The 23,718-nt window shown below is 48.2% G+C and overlaps 2 protein-coding genes across 2 annotated transcripts in view; one reads left to right on the forward strand and one right to left on the reverse strand.

Moving 5' to 3' along the window:
* dthd1 (death domain containing 1) overlaps positions 1-7,154 on the reverse strand; it is a 38,460-nt gene extending 31,306 nt beyond the window's left edge. The window contains exons 1-7 of the mRNA XM_067261137.1: positions 6,953-7,154; positions 6,032-6,701; positions 5,402-5,732; positions 5,064-5,243; positions 3,477-3,727; positions 2,870-3,028; positions 1,037-1,326 (exon numbers count right to left, since the gene is read on the reverse strand). Of these exons, the coding sequence (XP_067117238.1) occupies positions 1,037-1,326; positions 2,870-3,028; positions 3,477-3,727; positions 5,064-5,243; positions 5,402-5,732; positions 6,032-6,701; positions 6,953-7,154 (2,083 nt within the window). The remainder of the gene's footprint in view (positions 1-1,036; positions 1,327-2,869; positions 3,029-3,476; positions 3,728-5,063; positions 5,244-5,401; positions 5,733-6,031; positions 6,702-6,952) is intronic.
* Positions 7,155-12,815: 5,661 nt separating this feature from the next.
* Positions 12,816-23,718, forward strand: part of arap2 (ArfGAP with RhoGAP domain, ankyrin repeat and PH domain 2) — a 26,020-nt gene continuing 15,117 nt past the window's right edge. Inside the window, 6 exon segments of the mRNA XM_067261139.1 lie at positions 12,816-13,600; positions 14,055-14,137; positions 15,759-15,835; positions 16,237-16,286; positions 16,712-17,083; positions 17,766-17,835. Of these exon segments, the coding sequence (XP_067117240.1) occupies positions 12,816-13,600; positions 14,055-14,137; positions 15,759-15,835; positions 16,237-16,286; positions 16,712-17,083; positions 17,766-17,835 (1,437 nt within the window).

Genomic DNA, 23,718 nt, shown 5'->3' on the forward strand with positions numbered 1-23,718 from the left:
GTGCTCTGGAAGACAAGCATCAAGTAAAAAGATTGGCATCGTAAGAAACCTTTTATTTTGGTAGACTGTTTTAGGGTTAGGGTTTTTTTCTTCGTCTTTCTAAGGACGAGAAAAATGTCAACCCTTGCAGCTGCCAGGGTGGCAACAACTTCAGTGATCATTTCAGCAATGACAAATAAGAAATAGCTCGAAATGCTGAACGTCAGTTTGGCCGTGACTACAGAAAGGTGGGGTTTTATACCTATGTGTGTGTACTTCCAAGTTGGTTATGCTTCAGAGAGCGAGTTATTCAAGCAGACAGAAGAATCAATCCATCAAGACTGACTAAACGCAATATCGACAACATCAAAGTGGGATGAATAGCCGGGAAATAATGGGCGAAAGTCCAAAAGATGCCTACATTAATATCCTTGACTTCAAAGCTTGTCTGAGAGGACTGAACGAGATTGATTTTGTGTTTTCTCACTTGGATACCCTCCTCTCCCAAACATATAACTCATTCTCTTTATCATGAGGGATTTGGACCTGCTATGGTAGCAACAACAGTATAAAGATAAGCCAGTGTTGACAGGGCAAAGACACCGCTTGTGGGGTCGTGACCTTGACAGAGACATAAACATTACAAACATTCATGTTTTGTTGGTGGCTGTGAAAGGTTGATGTATCCAACCTACAGTGTGTGTGTGTGTGTGTGTTGTCAAGCAATATCAGTTCCTCGGTGCATTCCTTGAACGCCAACGGCACAGTAATTCATGTAAAGACATAAAGATGTCCAAACAGCTAGTTTGCCTTTCAACTGTGAACATGGCCAATGAATTTATGGACTGCTTAACCTTTTAACTGATTTATAAAACGGCGTAACCTGGTTTTTAGACCGAAACACACCCACGTTTGCAGTTACAAGAAGTTAAGTCTATGTCATACACATCCTTTAGGAAATACTGAGAGATACTTTATTTTGTCATATCTGAATCCTATTATCTTCATGTAAATCATGCATTTATACCGTCATAACGTTTCTAACGTGATACTGTACCTGTAGATGTGACGTTCCCAGTGAAGGATAGAAGGAGCTGCTCTCCCTCACACATGGGGGTCTCCTGGGAGGGCTCCGGAGGGCCGCAGTAAGCCTGGGCCCGCAGTTTGGACAGCTCCCAGCCGAGGTCCCTGCTGGGGAAGACAGCCACCACTGCGGCCTGGGGGTCATCTCGGCGGCGCTGGAGAACGACGGTGACCATGGTGCGCTGGACACACGCCTCCACTTCCTCCACCAGGGAGACCAGATGAGACGAGCGCATGGAGGAGAAGAGACGCGTCACCATCAGTCTGGAGGAGAGGGAGGAGAGGGAGGGAGGGGGGAGAGGGAGGGAGGAGAGGGAGGGAGGGGGGGGGGAGGAGAGGGAGGGAGGGAGGGAGGAGAGGGAGGAGAGCAGAGGAGAGGAGAGGAGAGGAGAGGGAGGAGAGAGAGGGAGGGAGGGAGGGAGGGAGGGAGGGAGGGAGGGAGGAGGAGAGGGAGGGAGGGAGGGAGGGATGGGTGAGGAGGAGGGAACAAAAAAGCCATCATTTCAATAAGCAAAAGTGGAAAAGATAGAAAGGGAGAGATGAGGGAGCCGCATGGCAAAGGAGGGGAAACAGAGAGTTCCTGGATTAGCACCCACAGTGGATTGTTGCTGAGAGAAGGGGATGAACCGACTAATCTTCTCCTTCACAGGACTTTCGGGAGGAGAAAAGACCAGAATTACCTTTCCACAGCACATGGAAAGGGATGCTTTATCAGCACTTTGAGATAAGAAAGGGGAAAAGATAAGGGTTTTAAAGCATGAGAAAAGCTTTTTTCCCTGGAAATCTTCTCTCGACCAAATCAGTGAAAGGTTCCTGTTCTGAACTTGAGTGCTCTCATGTGAAACATTTCTGGTAATACATAATGGCGTTCCAATCCTTGTATTAGTTCTACTGTATTAGTTGTTCTACAAACTCTACACTCTTGGAAATGAGGGTTAAAACAAGGTTCTTCTTGAAAGACAAATGCTTCTACTCAGAACCATTTTCTTGTGGAAAGCTTCAAAGGTTCTTTATCAGACTAAATGTTACATTAATAACCATTTTCATCCAAAGAAACCTTTTTGGGAGAAAGAGTTATTCAAGGATTGTTGACAGCATAGGTGTTAAAAGATCAACTCCCTCAAATACCGATGTTTGAAATTGTCATTATTTTACTTTACATTTTAATGCCATGCTATAGTTAATTATGAATCTGTATTGAACATACACGATGTTCATTGATTAGTAGACTATGGAGAGACCATAGAGACAAGGGTTGAGGCGAGGGGCATTTGTCTGTTAATTAAAACAAATATATATACAAATAATTACAAGATGTACAACTGGTGCTTCTATCGTGGTTACAAATGCAGGGCATATATATATATTATATCATGTGTGTAATGTGCTCTCTGAGGAGAAATCCTGCTTGAACTTTCAGTCTTCTTGTTACTACAGCCTCTGGAGAGAAGAGCTCATGAGTGTGGGCAGTTGACCATCCATATCTATTTTTCCTTTTTAATTGGTGGTGGGAGGGCTACAGTGTGGAGGGAATTGAACCCCAGAGAACTAAACAATTTTGTCAGCTTGATTAGACTTTTAAATATGTAAGCCAAATGTATATACAACATAATGGCTCAGTTTCTTACACATGGATTGGGCCTCGTGCTAGACAATAAAACAACTTTTCTCTTAGTTTAGGACTAGTCTAAATCCATGTCTGGGAAACTGGATGAATATGTTGCATGGGATGAATATGGCCAAAGTGGATGCCCCAGTAAATGTACCCCAAAAAATCACCACCGTATCTCTAAGAGTGTACCATTACCTCTCATAGTTCTCTGTCAGCTCAAAGGACACCAGGCCATTCTGCAGGTTTCTCACAGTGGTCTTCTCCAGAACGTTCCACTGCTCCTCCCTCCAGCCCAGTAGAACCAGGAGCTCATTGGACGATTCTCTAGAGCAGTGTGCCGAGGCGCTCAATGCTCTGACGTACGCCGTTCACAAGACACATACAATGAATGAACAGTGAACGAGTCATAACATCTCAAACAAACATAACATTTACATTACATTTATGCATTTAGCAGGCGCTTTTATCCAAAGCGACTTCCAAGAGAGAGCTTTACAAAAGAGCATAGGTCACTGATCATAACAACGAGCCCGAAACATTGCGAGGAGCCAAAACATGAAGCATACATTGTGGAAAACAAAATAAGTGCCAACGAAACTCCCCACAAGAGTGCAAGAGTGTACCTGTAGAAAAAACAAGTACACTCTTGCACTCTTGTGGGGAGTTTCATGTTGTTCAATTGTAACTTGTTTAACTGCATGCTCTTATATAACATAATCATAAACATGGTGAATGAGTCAACAGAGAGAAGCTAGAGATGCTGGCCCAGTGGGAAAACCCCCTCCTCCCTGCCCAGCTTTACCTCGCGCGGCGCAGGCCGGGCGTTTCTCTGGGCGGGGCCACGCTGATGGGGCGCTCAGGCTCCTCCCCCCGCCCTGCCGCTCTCCTCTTGTCGGCGCCGGGGGGGCAGGGCAAGGTGAGAGAGAGGGGCCGGCGGAGCGGCTGGGAGGTGGGGTGGGCCAGGTGGAGGAGGGGCGTGGTGGAGACCAGGGAGTGGTACACTTCGCTGCTGGACTTCAGACTGGAGAGCAGAGGGGTGTCCACGGGCTGGAGCTGCTCTCACACGGGGAGGAGGGTCTCAGGGGGGCCGGATCTGATCCGACCAATCACAGACCACCCTCTGGCTTCTTCCCTCTCCTCTCCTCCTCATTCTTTTCCTCCCTCTCCTTCGCTGCTCCTACCTCTCCTCTCCGGTGCTCTTCCCTCTGCTCTTGCCCTTCTCCCTCCCCTCTTCCCGTACTGTCCTCCTTCCCCTCCTCCGCTCGTCCTCCCTCTCCTCCCTCTCACCCGGTCCTCTTCCCTCTCCTCTTGTTGTCTTCCCTCGCCTCCTCCTGTTCCCCTCCCTCTCCTCCTCTCCTCCTGTTCTCTCCCCTGAACGGTCAGGCATGTCTTTAAGTCGTGGGGTGAAGAGAAACGCTTTGCTGTCAGACGAGTGATAATCTCTCTCCTGATCTCTCTGTCCATGTCCATGCCTTTGTCTGTCTGTCTGTCTCTCTCTCGCATTTTTTCTCTCTCCGACCTAAAGTACTTTGGTAAACTAAAGTGTCATTCTCACACGTTGTAATGAGGTGTGATTGGATAATGAGCTCTGAGGACGAGGGAATGTCCCTCCCTGGCCGCCCGGGGTGTGTTACCACACCCAATCAGACGAACCGAACCAACCACAAACCCCTGAACTACCAGGGTGATTAAATACACATAAACAAACCTTACAAATCGACATTTCACAACAGGATATGCACCGGAACACACATTCACAAACAACAAACACTCTAAGCATAGACGTTTTTCAAAAGCATGAACATTTAAAGTCACAAAATTAGTTTTCTCACCACCGCCGAGAAACTCATTTGTGTTACTGCGAGCCATAATTATTGTGGGAATAATGTTTACATAAACAAAATAGGAAGCCAAGCAGGAGTAATTGCCAGTTCAAAACACTAAAAAAGGTGTTTTCATTAGTCTGTAAATTAAAAAGGATGACTAATGTGCTGGAGGGTGATAGTTCAACAGATGAATCACCAAGCTTGTAAAATAGCATTTCCTGTTCATTTAGAAACCATCGATAAAACCACAATTTTATTTTCAAACAGCCTATTCATATTTTAGGTGCAAATTGATGTCATCCTTAACTTTTCATTTTATTGCACTTTCCAAGAATAGGCCCTGTGTAACTTGAATAATTTTACTGTTATGTGGAAATAACATTGTCTAACATAAGAATGATTCTAGAGGGCCCCTGTATATATTATCCCCTCTTTTACCACTCCCTGAGCATATTCATTTGACTTAACTGCCATTGACAGAGCCTCCCATTCCCCTCTAGGTCTCTACAATAGTTGTTGCTTAACTTAGGATAGGGTCAAGGAGCCGCGAGCTTGGTTCCTACCATGGACTGGACGACCACAGGTGCAGTGAAGGATCCTGGGAGATAGTCCAGGCAGACCCGTGGGTCCATGCTCAGTTTGATTGACAGGCCTCTCCCAGGGACGGTGTAGCTCTCTCTCTTCAGACATGACAGCACTGCAAACAGGCCCAGGGCGTACACCCGGACCTGCGCAAATGAGCCCTGGCACACGCACACACACATGCATACACACACACATAGAAGTTGACCTCTTTTTTTTTTCTCGGCTGGTATACAAACTGACAAACATACCACACAGGCAGACAATACAAACCAAAAGTAGATCTAATAGTATATGGTCTCTTTGACAGTGTACCTACCTTCTGTCCTCCAAACGTCCCCTCAGTGCTGACGGGACTAATGGAGCTCACCCTCCCGTCCCCGTCAATCACCTTGACGACCACATCCCTGTAGTTACCACGATAACGTGCCCGGAAAGGCACAGCGACCGCGATTGGGAACTGGCATTGGGACCCGTCCTGAACTTTGACCCGCATGACATTGCTGACCAGCTCCTCCGACCCAATCACCATCAAGGAGCTGAGGGTTTCCACCACCTCACAGGTCAGGACCTGGGCCACGCCTTCAGGCGCTGTGATGTAGCAGACATTGGGGACGTCTGCCTGGCCATTGGTTGATCTTCCTGTAAGCCTATCAGAGGGTGCGGTAGATAGTCTTAGATAGATCATGACCCTATGCGTGTGTGTGTGGGTGGGTGTGTTGAACACACTGAATGGTTTATAAAAAAGGCCTTGGAAAGAAAGCAGATCGTCTTAAGGCCTTGAAACCATGTTGCTGTTTCAGAATCATCTGTCTACGGACTCTTAATACAGGAGCTTCAAAGTGTGTGTGTGTTGTGTGTGTGTGTGTGTGTGTTGCGCCTAGCAATTCCCATATCTCACGTTCCGACATAGCACACGCAAACCCGAACGCATCAAACTCAAACTCACCCCGATGTGACCAATTGACTCTCTCCTCCTCTGGCCCGCTTCCCCTCTCTGTGCATCTCTTTCTCTCTCTCCGCCTCCATCTCTCTGTGTTCATCTGCCTCGAGGGGGTTGTCCTTGTGAATATCAGTCTCCGGCTCGACAGTTCTGACAACGTCACCCTCTATCTTCCCTTTGCCCTCTGCTCCAGTGCTCGTCTGCTCTTCACGTTCCCGAGGCTCTGACTCCCCCTCCCCTCCGAGGCCCGCCCGGGGGCGGCTGGAGTTCAAATCGGATACACCCCGACCGTCCGAACCTTGAGAACACGATGCATTGTGGGTATGCAACACCTCCTCGCCTCCGTCCTCAGGGAGGGTGGCGCCGAGGCGGGGTTGAGCAGACTCAAAGCCAGGAGCGTCATGGGATTCTGAGGCACTGTGGGTATTTTCATGACATCCCGAGTCAAGTGGACGGGGCTGAGATTGGCTGGTTACTCGAGTCAGTGGGTTTGTTTGAAACGCCGTCTTGGCCTCCGCCATCGCGGTCGCCTCTTCGTCACACAGGGTGCCGATGGCATCGTCCAGGGTGATCCGGACGTGGCTCAGTAGGGCGTCGATGGCGCTCAAGTCGCCCTCGACACTCAGCAGGGCGCTGTGGAGGATGTCCGGACACGAGCTTCCCTGAACGGGCTCTTCTGAAACACGGGAAGAGTTTAGAGGTGCACCTTGTCCATGTTTAAGAGGCAACACTTCAGAGGCTACTCCCAATGCGCAAAGTATGTAAAACAGTACATATCAACGTGGAAGGACATTCATCATTGATTCAAAGGAACAAACTCTGAAAAGGTGACAGGAAAATAAACTTCAAATGGATTGATTTGATTTGGTTCCCTCAACTTGAAGTTGATTTCCCAGTTACCTTTCAGATCGGGAATGAAAGATGTACCTGTGAGACAGGCCCGCTCCGGACGCGCTCCCTCGTGTGGCGGGAGGGGGCCGAGCCAGTGTGCTGTGCCTCTCAGGGCCTCACTCCAGGCTGACACTCTCTCGGTGAGCTCTCCACTCAGATCCCTGAGGACCCCCAGCAGCCTCTTCCGGACCTCTCGCCCCTCCCCGCTTCCCCTCCCTCTCCCCGGCGGACGCTCCATCCCGCTCGCCCCCCGTAACCCTCCTCCCTCCCCGGCCTCTCCTTCCCCGGCTTCCGCCTCGCTCTCTCGCTCCGTCCCACCCCCGTCGGACCCAGCCCCTCCTTCTCTCCCTTCCTCTCCCCGGTTGCTCAGTCTTCCCTTGCCCACCCGCGCGCCGTGGAGGTCCCCCCCCCCCCCCCCCGGTTGCGATGTCTCTGACCTCCCGGGCGGTGTCCGCGAGCAGGCTAAGCAGGCACTCTTCCACCCCCGGGCTGTGTGGGATGTGTCTCCGGATGTGTGGGTCGTCCACGTCCTCTCCGGAAGCTTGTCGTCAAAGACGGACGGGGAGGGGAAGAGGATCAACAACCAGCCATCCTCGGTCGTGTCCGGTCGATCTTCACGGCGCTCTTCTCTCTAATTGGCGACAGGCCAAACTCGACTCGGCTCGTCCGACTTTAGAGGAGTTCAGGGGGAAAGAAGCTGCAATCTCTACTCGGTCCTGCTCGGTTCCTTCTGTCTACGTCGTGACTTCTTCGCCTGTTGCTGTGTGTGACCAGTGAGCTGACTTTACAGGAGCCAACTGTGTATTTACCACCCTGTCTGCAGTAAAAAATAAAAAAAAGTCTCCATGGCGACCCCACGGGAGGGGTGAGAGAACGAGAGACAAAAGAGAGGCAGTTTCACAGGGAGGGAGTCAAAAGAAGACAAAGCACCATCCTCCACATGCCTCGTCCCTCCCTCCTTCACCCTCTCTCTTTCTGTCATCCTCCCTCTTTCTACACCCCGTCTCATTCACAAACAAACCTCTCATCCATGTCTTGCCAAGCACGTTTAAACGTATTTTCCTTCATTCTTTTGACTTTTTTTTAAAATAATGTCGCTTTATGACATGCTATGCATTATTCTTGACCTTCAAACTCTGCTGGAAAGCTGCAGACAACTTGACGAGTTCACCGGGTGAGTTATACTTAAAGTCATCAGTTCAGATGTGGTTGAGGTGGTTTCATATCCGTTTTAATACTTTCAAAATTTGTCACCAACTGTGGTTACTGACCATTTTAGTTCCATTTACATTATGACTACTACAGTGTTGGGTGTGTGATTTAATGTGTACACCTCCAATGGCTTGAATGAATGACACCAGACATTTTAACTGTCCCAACTGTCCAGCACCATGAGTGCCTCTTACATAAGCTGAAATGACCTAGCTTTAGAATCATAGGTATTGTGGGTATTGTAGGCTGGTAGTTTGCTGACTGCACAGCGGAAAAAGGAAATGTGTGCTATTGATGCCCACTCCTACATCAATGTGTTTCTGTGTGTGAACGTGCATGTACGTGTGTTTTTACAAAAAATACGAAAGGTGTTAGACCACTCATATTGTATTTGCTTTCACAGGTTAAGGAAATCCTTTTGGACAGTGCAGAAAAAATGTGGAACTGTATGACAACAAGAGTAGGTGTGATATCAAAACATGCCTACACATGTTGCTGAAACGCCCCCACACAGATCACGCACACACACACACACACACACAATAGAGACAAACACTCACATAAGTAAAACCAACACACACATGCACACAGACCAGGTGACAGCAGTAGGCCTAATAACAAGATAGTAGATTGCTACCACCTTCTGGTGAAACAAGCCCACTTCATCCTCTCCCCATTTCTCTCAATCTTTAACACACACTCACCCACACACACCCATGAACACACAGACACACACAAACACACTCACACGCACGCACGCACACACACACCCACCCACACACACACACACACACACACACACACACACACACACACACACAGTCACTTGATGTTCTATAATATAGCTATTGGCACAGCGTGCAATATCGCAATCATGGACAATCCATACTACAGTAATCAGGTCAACGTTAAATATGATTTCATCCCTAATAAATTCCAAGCGATGTTCGTTGGTCTTACCCATACATTAGCCTACAGGGTTGCACATACCCACGATAAGCAATAGGTAGGCTAATATAAGAGTAATAGTCATGTTCGGTTTCTCGATAGCTGTGTGCAAGCGCTAACAGATACATTCCAGTCTGTGTAGAATGCATAGCCCGAAGCGTCTCCATCAAGCCTGAACACGCAGAGCCGTCCCAGTCCTCCTCTATCAACCATTATGCAACGTTGTCCTTTTGCTTCATAAGCAAGTATAATACAAACAAAAAACAACACGACACAAATAAAACCATGGCATATTTTCTCATCACCGGAATGTTAGCTCAGAGCAATACGCCTATGCGTATTGCAACTTATTCTCAGTTGTAAAAAGGGGCGTGGAATTGTTTCTGCGAAAAGGAAACTGGAAAGTGGTTTGATCAGTGTTAACCACGTTGTAAGAGTTGCACTTGTAAATTATTTGACAAGACAAAAGTATGATACACATGTGGCACAGAGAGGACACGAGAACACCTAATACTTCATACCTTTTGTTGAACGTCAGGTAAGTTTGAACGGACAGACGCACAGAGCTCACAGGCAACTAAATCACTTGTGTGTGAGTTTGCTGTGATACTGTCCTGAAAGACCTTTAGTGGAAAATGCCAGTTGTCAACACATGCTATTGTTTTATATGTAAATATATCTGTTCGTAAAGTTTGTGTACATTTTGATAGTATACATTGTGTACATTTTGAAGTTGTTTGAAGTTGGTGACAAGTTGATGCTGGAGGGATCATACACTGTTTTATCTGTCAAGCAATCAGGATAACAATACATTGCCTAATTAGTTTGTCTTTCTAATTTAGCGAATGAGTAGCAGAAATTATTTTTGTTTTTATTAATAATAATAAAACATTTGATTTGTAATGCGCCCTTCTTGCACTCAAAGCGCCACAGCTACACTAAAAGTATTGTCATAACTGTAATTGTCTATAAGTACGTTTGTTTATTTGACATATCCAGCCAAAGCCATACGCAATAAAGTAATGCTTCTCACTGGTAAAGTTGTCGGTTCGAGAAAAAACACCCGTTTAGATTTCCCACATTTACAATATCCCCTATGGTTTGGGGGAAGTCATTGAGAACGACCGGTATACGGAAGAGCGTCATGTTCGACTTGGTTCTGAGGTTAATGTCTGAGGAATGGGTCATACGAAAATAATGGAGAACCAGGTTAAAGCGTGACAGGCTGTCACTCACACACACCGTCGACCCCCCACACGCGCGCACACCACCGTGAGCTCAATGTTTAACTGCGGTGGACTACAGTACAAGGAGTGGCGTGTGTGTTTGTGGATAGACCTTATGTAGAGGAAACACTTGAGCACTACATTCCAGCGGTCTGATTATGTCAACTGCCAGAATGTGCGTCTTAAGTGGTAGTTTACTGTAGGTAATGTGGAGATCTTGTGCATTCAGTCTACTTTGTGCAATTATACATTCTGCTCTGACATTATATCATACTTACATACCCAGTTGGTACTCCTAAGCTTGATCCAGATCCTTTAATAACGTCTAGCCTTTTTTTATTTTGTATTCTTCCACTGAATCTCATGGTGAGTCAGGTCATTAGCACAGGATCAAAGCTGTGTTTCTCCCTCCCAGACTTTTAATGTTTGCAGAGGGGGTGTTGTGAATGTGTGTATTTCTATACTTGGGCATAGGTGTGTTTGTGAGTGTGTGTAGTATAGTCTATGCACATAGGTGTGTGCATACGTGCATGCACCCATGCATCTGTGTGTGTGAGACAGTTTATGTGACTGCATGTGTGTGTGTGTGTGGAAGGTGCTAATAAGGAAGGGAGAACAGCAGGCTGTGTCAGGTCAAATGTCTTGGCAAGGACAGGGTTAACACTTGCCAAGCACCAGTACAGGTTGTGGCATGTTAGCACAGATAGCTGTAGGGCCATATGTCATTAATCTTTCCCCAAACTGTTTCATTTTTTTTTTTACAATACAAGTGATGAAATAATAAAAAGCTTTTTTAGGAATGATTGGTATTAGATTGGAAGTGTTGGCTGGTTTTGATGTCTGGGATTGTGCTTGATTTGAAATGCCTGTTCGGTTTCATAGAAATACAAATGTGTGAAGTGTCCATCATACACCAGCAAATGTACCTGTACTCACAGGTCTTCACATTCACAGGAGTGGCTGACAGACTGTCAAACATGTTAATAATATGTAATATGTAAATTTCAAAGTTTGTCATATTTCTGGATACATTCTGCATTTCCATCCATGTTTTCCACATCACAGAAATGGAAGGGCCCTACCGCTCTGTAAAGTTGACACACTCGTAGAGTAGATACTGTTTATATACTGTATATACAGTACACATATGTGTAAATTCTATATGCAATTCTGTGTATTGTGGGCTCTGAGAACTGAAGCCCAACACAAGATGAAGAAATTGAGAACTGCAGTAAAGTTTCATTGACTTGATTTTTGTTACATTTGAAATACTTTTCAAATTCTTTTGTTGTCTTCATGTTTTCAGGCTCCAGACCCCCTACTACTTTATAGTGCATGGTTGTCAGTTCCTCTGCATTGTTGGATGATGATATGGAACACCATGTTCTGTGACACTTCTGAAAGAAGAAGTTTGAGTAAAAATACCTTGTCGAGTTACATTACCTTAAAATGTCAGGTGAGAATCAGAAGTTACTCTTCTCATCAAAACCATACCAGGTTATAGCCACTCGAATGTGTCAACACCATCTGAAGAGATCAGTGTTGTAGCATCACATGACACAAGTACAAATCTAGCTTATAGACACCAGCATAGTGGCTGTCACTAGGGTCACTAAGGTCATTAAAGCAGCCGGAGCTGTGATGTGACCGACATGGTGAGGTTTGTCAATGTTGCATGTGAAGAGAATGTTGTGACATCTTATACGGATTTGTTTTCGGAAGGAATTTGAAATAACATGGCAGTAGGACTTCAAAATACAAAAGGAAGGTTTTTTTAGGGGATTAAAAAAAGAAAGGGATTGCCCCCCCCTGTTGTGTACACCGACAGCTCAGTGCCAGTGGGATGTCAATTGAAAAACTTTGGGGCGCTCCTCTACTTTACAGCCAATTACCATTCCAGCAATCCTGTCCCAACCAATCGCCTTTGGTGAGACGTGCCTTCTTCCTTGGCTTAGTTTGCGAAACCACTGTCAATGACACTATAGCCGGAGGAAAGGTTGCGTGCTCAGACAATATTTGGGGGCGCTGTTTCTCATATTAGAATTTGTTTTTGAAAATATTATTTGTTGCAGCTTAAAATATGACTCCTAGGTTCTGCTTTCTCTTCTGTCAGATATATGTATAAATACATTAGCATCACGATCAAATATACTTAGCTATTGACATGCTAGATTAACAGGATATGCACATGTAGCGCTTGTGGTCAGATCTTTGAGAACGGTGAACAGCTACACATCCTGCCGTCCAGGCCTCACTGTCACTCTTATCAGGTGATATCTTAGGATCATATTTGTATCCTCTGAGTGTGTCAGTGGTCAAAGAATACCGTCTTTTGGTTATGCTTTGTCCTCCTGTCCTTGGATCACTTTCTCTTGAACCATAAATGGTGAAAATCCACGGAGTCTAATAACTTTCTCTTGTCTCCAGCTCAAATCCACTCCCCTGACCTCCCACTCCCATCGATGCTGATCCTCATCCTCTCTCCTGTGTGGAAGCCCTGGTTGTAGACCGCCATGTCGGACCCCCCGGATCCCAGCGAGGACGTCTCCTCCTGGCTCAACAGCCTCCACCTGGCCCAGTACATCGGCTGCTTCCAACAGGGGGGCTACTGGCACCTGGAGGACTGCAGGGACCTGACGGAAGAGCATCTCCTGGAGCTCGGCGTGAACCCTACAGGCCACCGTAGACGCATCCTGCGCAGCGTGGAAGCCCTGGGGGCGGAGCCGGAGGGGCAAGCCAGCGGGAGGGGCCGGGGGAAGCCGGTCGCTCTGCCGAGACACATCTTCAAGGACACGAAGAGAGCAGCGTCCTGCCGGCATCCCGAGCCAACCGGGCGGCCCGATGTCTCGAAAGGCGGGCAGACTTTACCGCCGGGGGCGGGGCTCTGGTCAGAGGACACCGAGGGGGGGTGTTCCGACTCCTCCTCCCCCAGCGGGTCTCTCCGAATCCCCCTGCCTGCCCAGCGAGACCCTCGCAACATCCGCAACACCTCGTCCAGCGCCTCCACCGCCAGCAGTAGCGACTCTGTCTCCGTCTCACCCCTGCCCTCTGATTGGGAGATGTGCTCGGAGGACCTCTCCCCTTTTGCAGGGGAGATCCCGACGGGTTCAGCCAAGCCCCAGTCCTGTGCCAGTGAGGAACCAGAGGGCTTCCAGGGAGAGATGGTGGATAATGCCATTTATGAGGACTCCTCCAGGTTCAAGGGGCTCCGCGGTCTTATGCCTAGCCACTCCTACAAACTCAGGCATCGGCCTGTTCCAGAGATCCCCGGCAAGGCCATCCTGCCCCTCCAGGACTGGTATACACACATACTCTACTGTACAACAAATGTTTTTTTGTCAAATGGCTAATTAATGATGCACCGACATCACAACGGGTGAACTGTTACATTAGAAGTTGTTTTGTTGCTGAGCTGCAGCACTCGCCCCTCCCGCACACACACCCACACACACACACACACACACGTACTGACACCAATTAAATTGTTGTCTGCAAACACATCACAACCAAAGTGGTCTGTACACACTGAATACGTTCTTGTATAAGAGCTGTGTTCACAAAGGAAATAGTTTGAGATGGTTTTTGAAAGTGAGAACAATTCTCGACAAGGGTGCACATTGCACTACTTTCTCAAACTAAACTCGATCCTCAATATCTTCAACCTAAACCCAATAGCCTGCTGTGTATCACGCACCCTGTCCCCCCCGTGTTGCTGTGCCAGTGTTAATAAAGTTATTTCTCTTCCTTTGCAGGCGGGCGCCCACGCCTTTAACAACCAGCGCAGAACACCTACCAACCAACCAGGCTTCCGCTGGTGCGAACGGCAAGCAGAAATGTATGCGGCACACACACACGCACACAAACACACAAACACACACGGACGCACACACATACCATTGTAGCTCCATCCGATTTATCTACACAATGAATATTTTATTTGGCGAAGACAGCACTACTGTTTCTTGCCCTGATGAAATTGGATGGGGGTGATTGAATGGGGGGGGGGGGGGGGGGGGGGAAAGCAACAGGGAAGACTAAAAGAGGGGAGGGGGGCGAGGAGGCGGGGCGTGTGTGTTTTGGATGTGTCATGTGAGGAAGCGTCGGCCTGGTTTGGCTAGTGTGCCAGCATCTCGCCGGAATTGCGCTCTCATCTGGTCTCATGGTGAGTCGTGCTGTACGTGGCTCCGCGCCGCGTTACAAACTTTCAAAGTAGTTAGCAACTTCCGGAGTCTTAAAATGCATGCAGTACAAGTGATTTTAGTTTTCTACAGAAGCTCTCTCTCTCTCTCTGTCTTTCTCTCTCTATTTCTATGTTGGTTTCGACAGCATGCCTTACGTGTTAAAAAAGGAGCCAAGTTAATATGGGTACCACGGGAATTCTTTTTTTCCCATCAAAGTGACACAGAGTTGTTGCTTTTCCCTTGTAAGGCTGAAGTTGGTTACAGACATCGGTTACGATATCCATGGAGGAATTAGGTTGAATTATCTATATTATTTTCTTCTTTCCCCTTTCTCTTTTTCTACAATTCCTCTCATTCCGCTCGGATGTACAGTAGCCACGGTAACACAGGGAGGGGAAGGAGGGAGAGATGGAGAGGGGAGGAAATGGGAGGAAAAGAGAAGAGAGGAGGGGAGAAAGAGAGAGAGAAAAAATGGAACGTGGTAGAAGACGGCAAGGGGAGACAGGAGTGCCAGTGGACCAAGGAGAAAGTATCTCCAGCGTGGTATGAAGGTCAACCCCCAAGATCATGATAAACGACCCCTGTGCCTCCAAGCCATTAGAGAGGTCCGTTGAGATGGTGGAATGATACAGTGGTGGTCCATAAAAGAACCCACCCAACGCGACCAAAACATAGACTCTCCGTCGCCTATATGTCTGTGTGTACGTATAGATGCGTGTGTGTATGTGGGTGAAGGTGGGGTGGGGGGGCATGCGAATGACCGTGCTTGTCAGCGGCCGCAATTATATCAGTGTGTCGGTGTGTGTCGGTGTGTGTGTGTTTGAGTTGGTGTGAGAACGTTCTAGCATCTCTGTGTGTCCGGCCCCCTGGCGACGCCCACCAGCCCTGACTGCACCCGAGAGATGACGCTGTCATTTTTCACAGTGACAGATGTTGGCCCACATGGGGTCGCCCCGGGTCTGCAGACTAATGGTCTCTGGGTCACACACACACACACACACACACACGCACTCGTGCACACACCCACACAGACACACACACATACCCGTACACGCATACACACACAGTAAGAGATTCCCATACAGAACCCATTCACGGGAACGTCCTTGGCAGGGGCCGTTGTGTTTCTTAGAGAGGAGATAACTTTCAGACAGTTCCGAACTTCGGGAGAAGGGTGAGGTCGGGATGTGCTAGGGAAGGAGACATTAAGGACTGGCACTTTCTACCTTTACCCATAACCCAACCTTTTGTTTTTGTCATCTTCTTCTGCTTTAGCCCCACTTCAGAGAACCTTGACTCCGATTCACCCTTACGGAGAAACCTTTCTGTACAACAACCCAGGGACCACGTTGGTATGAGACCGCAATCCGACATTTCACGCTCGAGATACCAGTTGGATTCAGCCGTTTCAAACCTAAAACCAAAAAAAACTCTTTCCACGAGTTGCCAGAAATGAAGCAGAGACACACTTGCGCTTTCTCTGTCATCTATTTTCACGTCTGCCCACACACTAGATTCACTTCCCTACCCTTTCTCACATTTAACCACAAACAGAAGTTATCCTTTTTTCTGGTGGCCTTTGAGGTTGATGGAAATGTCATTTGAAGCGCACTAAACTCATCTACACTAGCCTAGCTTTGCCTAGCTGCTAGCATTGCCAAGCCTTGCATCGTATGCAATATGAGCTAAGCATACCCTGCCTTTCCTACAAATGCAGCGGTGAACATGCTACTAATATTCCCGTTCTTTCCAGGAGGGAGACTCCAAGAGGGAGACCAAGGTGAACAAAACAAAGAAACTGAGGTAAGTAAAAAGAGACCCTTTATAACGACGCTCACTTTATCTTGGCTTCTGTATCTGCACTGGCTTTTCTCACCTTGCACAGCACAGTGACTTCACATTTCTAGGAAAGAGGAAGGTGCTGAAAAAGTCAAGCGGCCATGCTGGCGTAATGCTCTGAGTGTAATACAGTATACATACTGTACACTATGGCCCCAAAGCAAAGTAATCGGACCACTGCCCCCGCTCTATTATTCCTTGATAACGGCTCTGCATCAGTAGGCCTATGCGTTTTCCTGCCATGCAATGAAGGCATGCTTTTCATGCGCGATTCCTTTACTTTAAGACCTACCTACATAGTGACCCTCCTCAACTCTTCTGTCGTCTGTCTGTAATTGCAATGCTCACGGATTGAATATGTCCTTTTTCTTTTAATCAACCCACGTCAGTCATAACAGAAAGAAACACGGCAGGCAGGAGCAGCTGGACGACGGCGGCGTGGACCGAAGCCATCCACCCCTCGCCTCGACCGCCTCCAACCTCTACGAGGACGCGTACTCAACCGTCAAAGACTGCACCGTCGCTTTGGCACAAGCCAATCGGGGCCCGACACACGACATCCCTCCCCCCCTCGCCGCCTCTGGCCCCGCATCCATGACGATGGTCGAGTGCGACCTCTACTCCGAGTCCTTTGATGCTCTGGGGGGTCTCATCAGGAATACTTTACCCCTCCAGACAGATATCTCTCCCTACGCCTGCTTCTACAGTGTCCCCAAAACCACACTGAAGACCGGTTGGCTGGATAAGCTTTCCCCTCAAGGGTAAGACCAATCAGATTCTAGATCTCAATTGCATGATGATTGAGTTCCTTCCTCAGTGCTGGTTTCCACCTTGCATTCAGTCACACACGTCTTGTTTATTGACAGCACTACAAACAAATGTGTGTTTTCGAGCAAACTTGGTTGTACAGCAACTGTCACGTTGAAATACTGACAACGTGGTAGTGTTGCTTACTGGCCGACCACTACCCAGAATTCTCCTAAAAGGAACCAACCACTACTTCCTGTTCCTCTCTCAGTCATCTGCTAGTCGGGCCTGTCCTAACCAACTGAATGTCTGAACTTCCGACATGTTTTAAGTCATTTGCCATGGAAGGTTTTTTTTTTCAGATAGTGACCACTTTCTTCACACACCCTTGTCAAACTGCCATTGGGCTGGAGATATCCAGGCCCTCTGTTTTGTGTTCTGAGTGAGACCTGTACAGTTTGTGGGGCACCTTTAACCTGAGCATAATTAGCAGTGTTAAGCGATGGGTGACTCCTATGTTGTTGAATGTACTGTACGCTTTCTTGTTCCACATTCGTTGCAACACAACATTGCAGTTTATGCGCTCCAACGTTGACTTATTGGACATTTAAATGTTTGACATATGCAATGTTTTAGAGGGTGTTTGTGAGGGTGCTGCCATTTACAACATATTCATGTTTCCTCTGTTCCTTTTAGAAAGCATGTTTTTCAGAGAAGATGGGTGAGATTAGATGGAGAGGGTCTCGCCTACTACAACAATGACAAGGTCAGTTTGTTGAACCACACGCGCACACACCACCATGCCCAACATTCACACAGGCACACGCTCACAGAGTACGTGTGACAATTTCAAACACCTTCTTACCCACGCGTGTAGGTGTGATTGGGATCACACGTACAAAAATAAATGTCACACCATCAACGATGCGAAGGAAGTCTATCTTTAAAAAAACGACAAGCTTAATAGCGGAATATTTATAGCCTATGGCAGGGTTCCACTCAGCCAACCAAGCCAGTGTCTGTATTCCTCCCCTGTTTCCATGACAATTAGCTGGCGCGGTACGTTGAGAGAACGAGAAGCCAGGGCCAGGGCCGACGTTCTGCAACGCCCGAGCGGACACCTCTCTCTGTGACCACCGGGCCGAACCGTAAAGCACAGGGGCACCGGCACATCACCAGGTCCTGGGTGGAGAAGCTGGGTGCAAGGGACGTCTTTCCTCCCTCCTAACCGGCCTCTCTCGGCAGTTATACCTCCCTCCCTCCCTCCCTCCCTCCCTCCCTCCCTCCCTCCTCCCTCCCTCCCTCCCTCCCTCCCTCCCTCCCTCCCTCCCTCCCTCCCTCCCTCCCTCCCTCCCTCCCTCCCTCCCTCCCTCCCTGAGGGAGAGTGACGAGAAGTGAAAAGGCTACATGGTTTACATAATAGGCCGACACAATATAAGGAAGCTCTAAATTCCCTGTTTGCCGCTGAACATATAGACATACATTCAGAACATGTGTGTGGCGTCCTGCGGAAACCCGTCGATGTCGCGGCCGCTCATTGTTGGCTATAAGCCGTAAAAGATCGCAAATCGTTATCTGTCAAAATTGACATTTTTGATGGTTTGTATAGTTAACACCCTAAACTTCATTGTAATGTACAAAAAGTATATGATTACTTGAAAACCAGTTAATTTCAACGCTTTTGTGACATGTTAGCTAGCAAGAGTTTCAAGCCATGTCAAATCAAATGCTCAGTTTGCCTGCTCTTTTGAGTGCTGCAGCAGCCCTAAACAACTGATCAATGAAGTCAGGCTGTTAAACTTAAAAATAACTTGCTGAGAAATTATGAATGTAGCCTATAGTTAAACTGACATTTACATTCACAACGTGATTACGAACAAAAGGATTTCCTTTCCATATTCGCCATAGTAAACTAGAATGACACAGGTCAACTTTAAAATGATGTAACTTCAGTTGTGATAAAGATATGAGTGAGTGATGTAAACAAATTTGTATTCAGGAGAGTTTGTAGTTTCCAAATATGTATGAAACCCAGAAAGTCCAATTTAGTCACACATATAGTGTGTGTGTATATAGATACATATACGTATACTAGGTGTGGGGGGAAAAATCGATTCACATTTGAATCGTGATTCAGTCTTCTAGCGATTCACATCGATTCACTAATTTAAAACATGTTTTAAAAAATACAGTATTTTCGTATTTTTTTATTACAAATCGCTTTTTAATCGATTTGTGACCCCAAGAATCAAATCGAAACGTGAGGTACCAAAAGATTCCCACCCCTAATATATACAGTATACATGTACATAATGTATGTGTGTGTAGTCTTCTGACAGCTGTAGACCGTTGCATAGAGATCTGGTCATGGGAGATGATGTGTACTATATGAGGTATGGACCAGGATAGACAGATACTTGTAGTTTTCCTACTGAAGACTACAGAAGTGATGCACTTGTTTTGAGGAACAGGGCTGCACCGCTGTCTCATGACCTAGCCTGCTCTGCTTTGGGTGTTTGGTTCTTTTTAAGTCCCACAGTAACTTGACTGTCAGTAGAGTGAAACTCTTGGGAGAGTGTGTGTGTGTGTGTGCTTGAAGAGTTTAGTTTTGACTTCTTTCCACTGGCCACTGAACCCCCCACACTTAATTTCTGCTAAAAAACAATAGGTGTGTGTGTGTGTGTCGACCTCCGCTCGCCCTCACTCGACCGGCCCTTTTTTGCTGCTGCAGCGTTGCGCAACAACGCAATCAATGATGTGAACCTCCCGGCTGATGTCTGCTCGTTAATCACCTACTAATTATAGCCCCTCTCCTGCCTCTCTCTCTCTTGCTCTCGCTCTCCCTCCCGCTCTCTCCCGCGCACGCCCCCCCTCCCCGATCCCCCCCTTTTTTCTTTCCATGGCGTTTGGCGGTTTATTTATCGGGAGGACACGCTCGTTCGCTTGCAGCGTCGGAGGCAAGGGGGAGCCAGGAGAGTCAGCACTCTGTGCCTGATGCTACTATGAATATAGTCTCGGCTGGTTATGTGGGGGGGGGGGGTGGAGGTTGAGTGTGTGCGTGAGTGCGGGGGCGTGTGTGCGTGTGTTTGTCGCAAGGAGAGGGGCACCTCGTGATATGTCATGAGCGGTGCTTTGACTTTTTGAAAAGTCGGACTGAACTGTTCACCCCCCCCCCCCGCGGAGCTAACACAGCGCTACGTCAGAGTCCTGGGTGAGGAGAGAGAGAAGAGGGGAGGGGGGGGAAGGTCAGGTTCAACCCCCCCCCCCCCCCTCCTGCTGCCTATGCTTGTCCGGCTGCCCGCTAGCCTTCCAACACTGCCGTACCGTGATTAGAGTGTGGACCTCTAGACCAGGTCACTGGGAGTCTCTCAGCACCATATTGTGTCAAGAAAAAGGGTTCGAGATGATAGGGGTGTGTGTATGTGTGTCCAGGCAGTATGATTCGGGGTACAGACAATTCTGCAATCTCTGTGAAACGGCACTTTGTGAAACGGCACTTTGTGGAGTCTTCTTCACACCCCCAAAAAACTTTTCTCCCATATGGAAGAGATCGTACTTAATCCCGGTTGCATCCCCACATCTCTCTGCTTCCTGTGATGTCATAATGCAGAGGAGCGATGGTGGCGTGGGAGAACCGAGCGAGCTACTCTCCCATCCGTTCCTCCACCCCCTCCCCCCCCCTCCCCCACCTCTAACCTGCCTTTCGTCCGATTTCGTCAACCTCGGGATTGGGTCTGTGACAGAGAAGGGGACTGCCAAGGGACAAACGTGGCCCCCGAGGAGCCCGATCTGGGTGTCCCGTGTGAGAGCCTGACTCTCCTGACATTGTGTGTGTGGCTGTGTGTATAGGTGTGTGTGTGTGTCCCTGTCTGTAAGCCCAAAGCCAGGCTTTGCTGTGTGGAAAGTGAAGGGTTGATAGGGATGAAGGTGGTGGGTGAGGTCGGGGGGATAAGGGATGAAGGTGGTGGTGGGGGGGGGGAGTAAGGGGTGAGGCAGAAGGATCAGGATCTGTCTGTCTCGTCTGTCTGCTGTCTGTCTGTCTGTCTGTCTCTCTCATACCAAGACAGCTCTTTCATGCCAGTCCTAAAAAACATCCCTCCCTCCCTCCCTCCCTCCCTCCCTCCCTCCCTCCCTCCCCTCCCTCCCTCCCTCCCTCCCTCCCTCCCTCCTCCCTCCCTCCCTCCTCCATCCCTCCCTCCCTCCCTCCCTCCCTCCCTCCCTCCCTCCCTCCCTCCCTCCCTCCCTCCCTCCCTCCCTCCCTCCCTCCCTCCCTCCCTCCCTCTCCTGTTATCTCTAACCCTTTCTTATTTCTGCTCCCATCTCACCTCGCTGCTCTTCTCTGCTAAGTTTAGGGTTTTGACCAAATCTCAGAGGATTTGGAATATTAGTTCATAGCATACCTTTATTTAGCAGCAGGGCCCATCCAGTTTGACCTTGTTGTTGTTCTTTGTTCACAACAATCACATTGGAGGTTAATGGCTTGTCATTTGGCTGAAGTTAGTTTAAGCTCCAAAGCCTTAATGTCTTAAATGACTATCAATGGCATCACGACCCCCTTACTTTCTGTGGTGTAGTACCACATGTTCACCAGTTGGTGTCCCCCCTTCCTCCACAAAAATACCGACCTTAGGGGTTGTGACGGCCACTGTGAGACTTTAGATTCAAGGCTGGTGAAGAACCCTTTTCTCTCTCTCTCTCTCTCTCTCTCTCTCTCTCTCTCTCTCTCTCTCTCTCTCTCTCTCTCTCTCCTCTCTCTCTCTCTCTCTCTCTCTCTTTATTCTCTGTCTTTCTCCACACGTTCCCTCTATCATACAGGGCTTTTAGCCCCATAGCTGTGCCTTAATTGCTTCCTGAAGTGTGTGTGTGTGTCTGTCTGCGCGTGTGTGTGTGTTTCAGAGACATAAGCACACACGTCGACCGATCCGAAACAGACCAAAGTCACACACAAAAGCACACAAGCAAAGCGGGGAAAGAGAGAGAGGGAGAGAGGGCGAGCAAAAGTCGGGGAGAGCAGCAAAAGAAGAAAAAAAGAAAAGGGGATTGTCAGAGAGGGGGAGAGAGAGAGAGAAACAGATAGAGGAGAAAGAGAGAGGAAGAGGGGCGAACGCATCATGAGAAGCAACCGAGTAAGAGATGGTGGAAACAACAAGACGAGACAAGACGATGGAGCGGAGCGGGGGGGGGGGGGGAGATAAAGGGGGGAGGGAGGGGGGAGGGGGGGAGGGGGGGGGGGAGAGACGGGAGGAGAGGGGGGAAACAAGCGCCGGGCGATACGGACAGAGGGAAGGATCAGGTGTCTATTATCTTGACTGAGAGATAGCGAGGCCTCATCGCTCCGTACGGGTGTCCCCCAGGCTTACCTTTCAAATACTGACGCTCTGAACTCACTGGCTGCCTCTGGACGTGCGTGCGTGCGCGCGTGCGTGTGTTAGCACCTGGGTTTGGAGACGTATAACGCGTCTTTTCGTCACCAACGCCCACCGTACGAATCCGTTCCAACATCAGCGTGTGGTGCGTTTGTGTGCGTTGGTCCGTGCTTGCTTCTTGATGTAAGCAACACCAGCTCCATTGCAACACATTATCTGTCTTTGCGTGCGTGTGCATGTGTTTGTGTCACCCAAAGACTTTGACCCCTTGTTTCTCTCAACCAACAAACACCCCGCCCACAAGAACACTAACAGTGTATTTACACATGCTCCCGTGATTAAAAAACCTCTTTCCACATGACCCAAAAACCCTCATTAAAACAATTAATTACAGATAACCCAGATTATGAATAATTATCATCACTAAGACAGAGTTGTTCACTCATACTTCACTATTTAATGCTGTCCCCATCTCTCTTCCAACTACATTTACACAGAGAGAGAGAGAGAGAGAGAGAGAGAGAGAGAGCAAGAGAGAGAGAGGGGATGGAGGAGAGAGTGTGTGTGGAGAGTGTGTGTGGTTGTGCATTTACCGTATGTCTGGTATGCACTACGGTGACCTGTGTGTGTATGTTATATGTGTGTGTGTGTGTGTGTGTGTGTGTTTGTTTGGGTACTGAATTGGTTTTGATGTTAAATTCCCGAGGAGAGGTAAACATGCTCGGTGTCACTAATTAGGCTGTGCCTGCTCCCTGCCATTGTTAACATCCTGCCTTCATCCTTCTGGAAGGACCCCCTCGCTGAACCTCATTGGCTTCTTCATTTGTGCCCCGTTTCACTCAGTACTTTTCTTCGCTCTTTCTCTCCAGATGATCTTCTACACTTCCCTGTGCTGTGCATTGTTATTTCCGTCTGTCTCATGGGTCTCTCTCCCTCTCTCCTTCTCCCCCTCTGTCTTTCACTCTTTTTTACTCTTTTCTCGGTCCCTCTTTCTTTCTTTTTATTTCCTTCCCTCTCTCTCTCTCTCTCTCTCATCTCTCTCTCTCTCTCTCTCTCTCTCTCTCTCTCTCTCTCTCTCAATAATTCTCTCTCTGTCATTATCTTTCCTAACCTCACTAATTTGATCACCCTCTCCCTCCCTCCCTCCCTCCCTCCCTCCCTCCCTCCCTCCTCCCTCCCTCCCCTCCCTCCCTCCCTCCCTCCCTCCCTCCCTCCCTCCCTCCCTCCCTCCCTCCCTCCCTCCCTCCCTCCCTCCCTCCCTCCTAGTCCCTGTCTACCTGTGC

This window comes from Osmerus mordax, chromosome 23 (assembly GCF_038355195.1).
Source record: "Osmerus mordax isolate fOsmMor3 chromosome 23, fOsmMor3.pri, whole genome shotgun sequence".
Lineage (NCBI taxonomy): Eukaryota > Metazoa > Chordata > Actinopteri > Osmeriformes > Osmeridae > Osmerus > Osmerus mordax.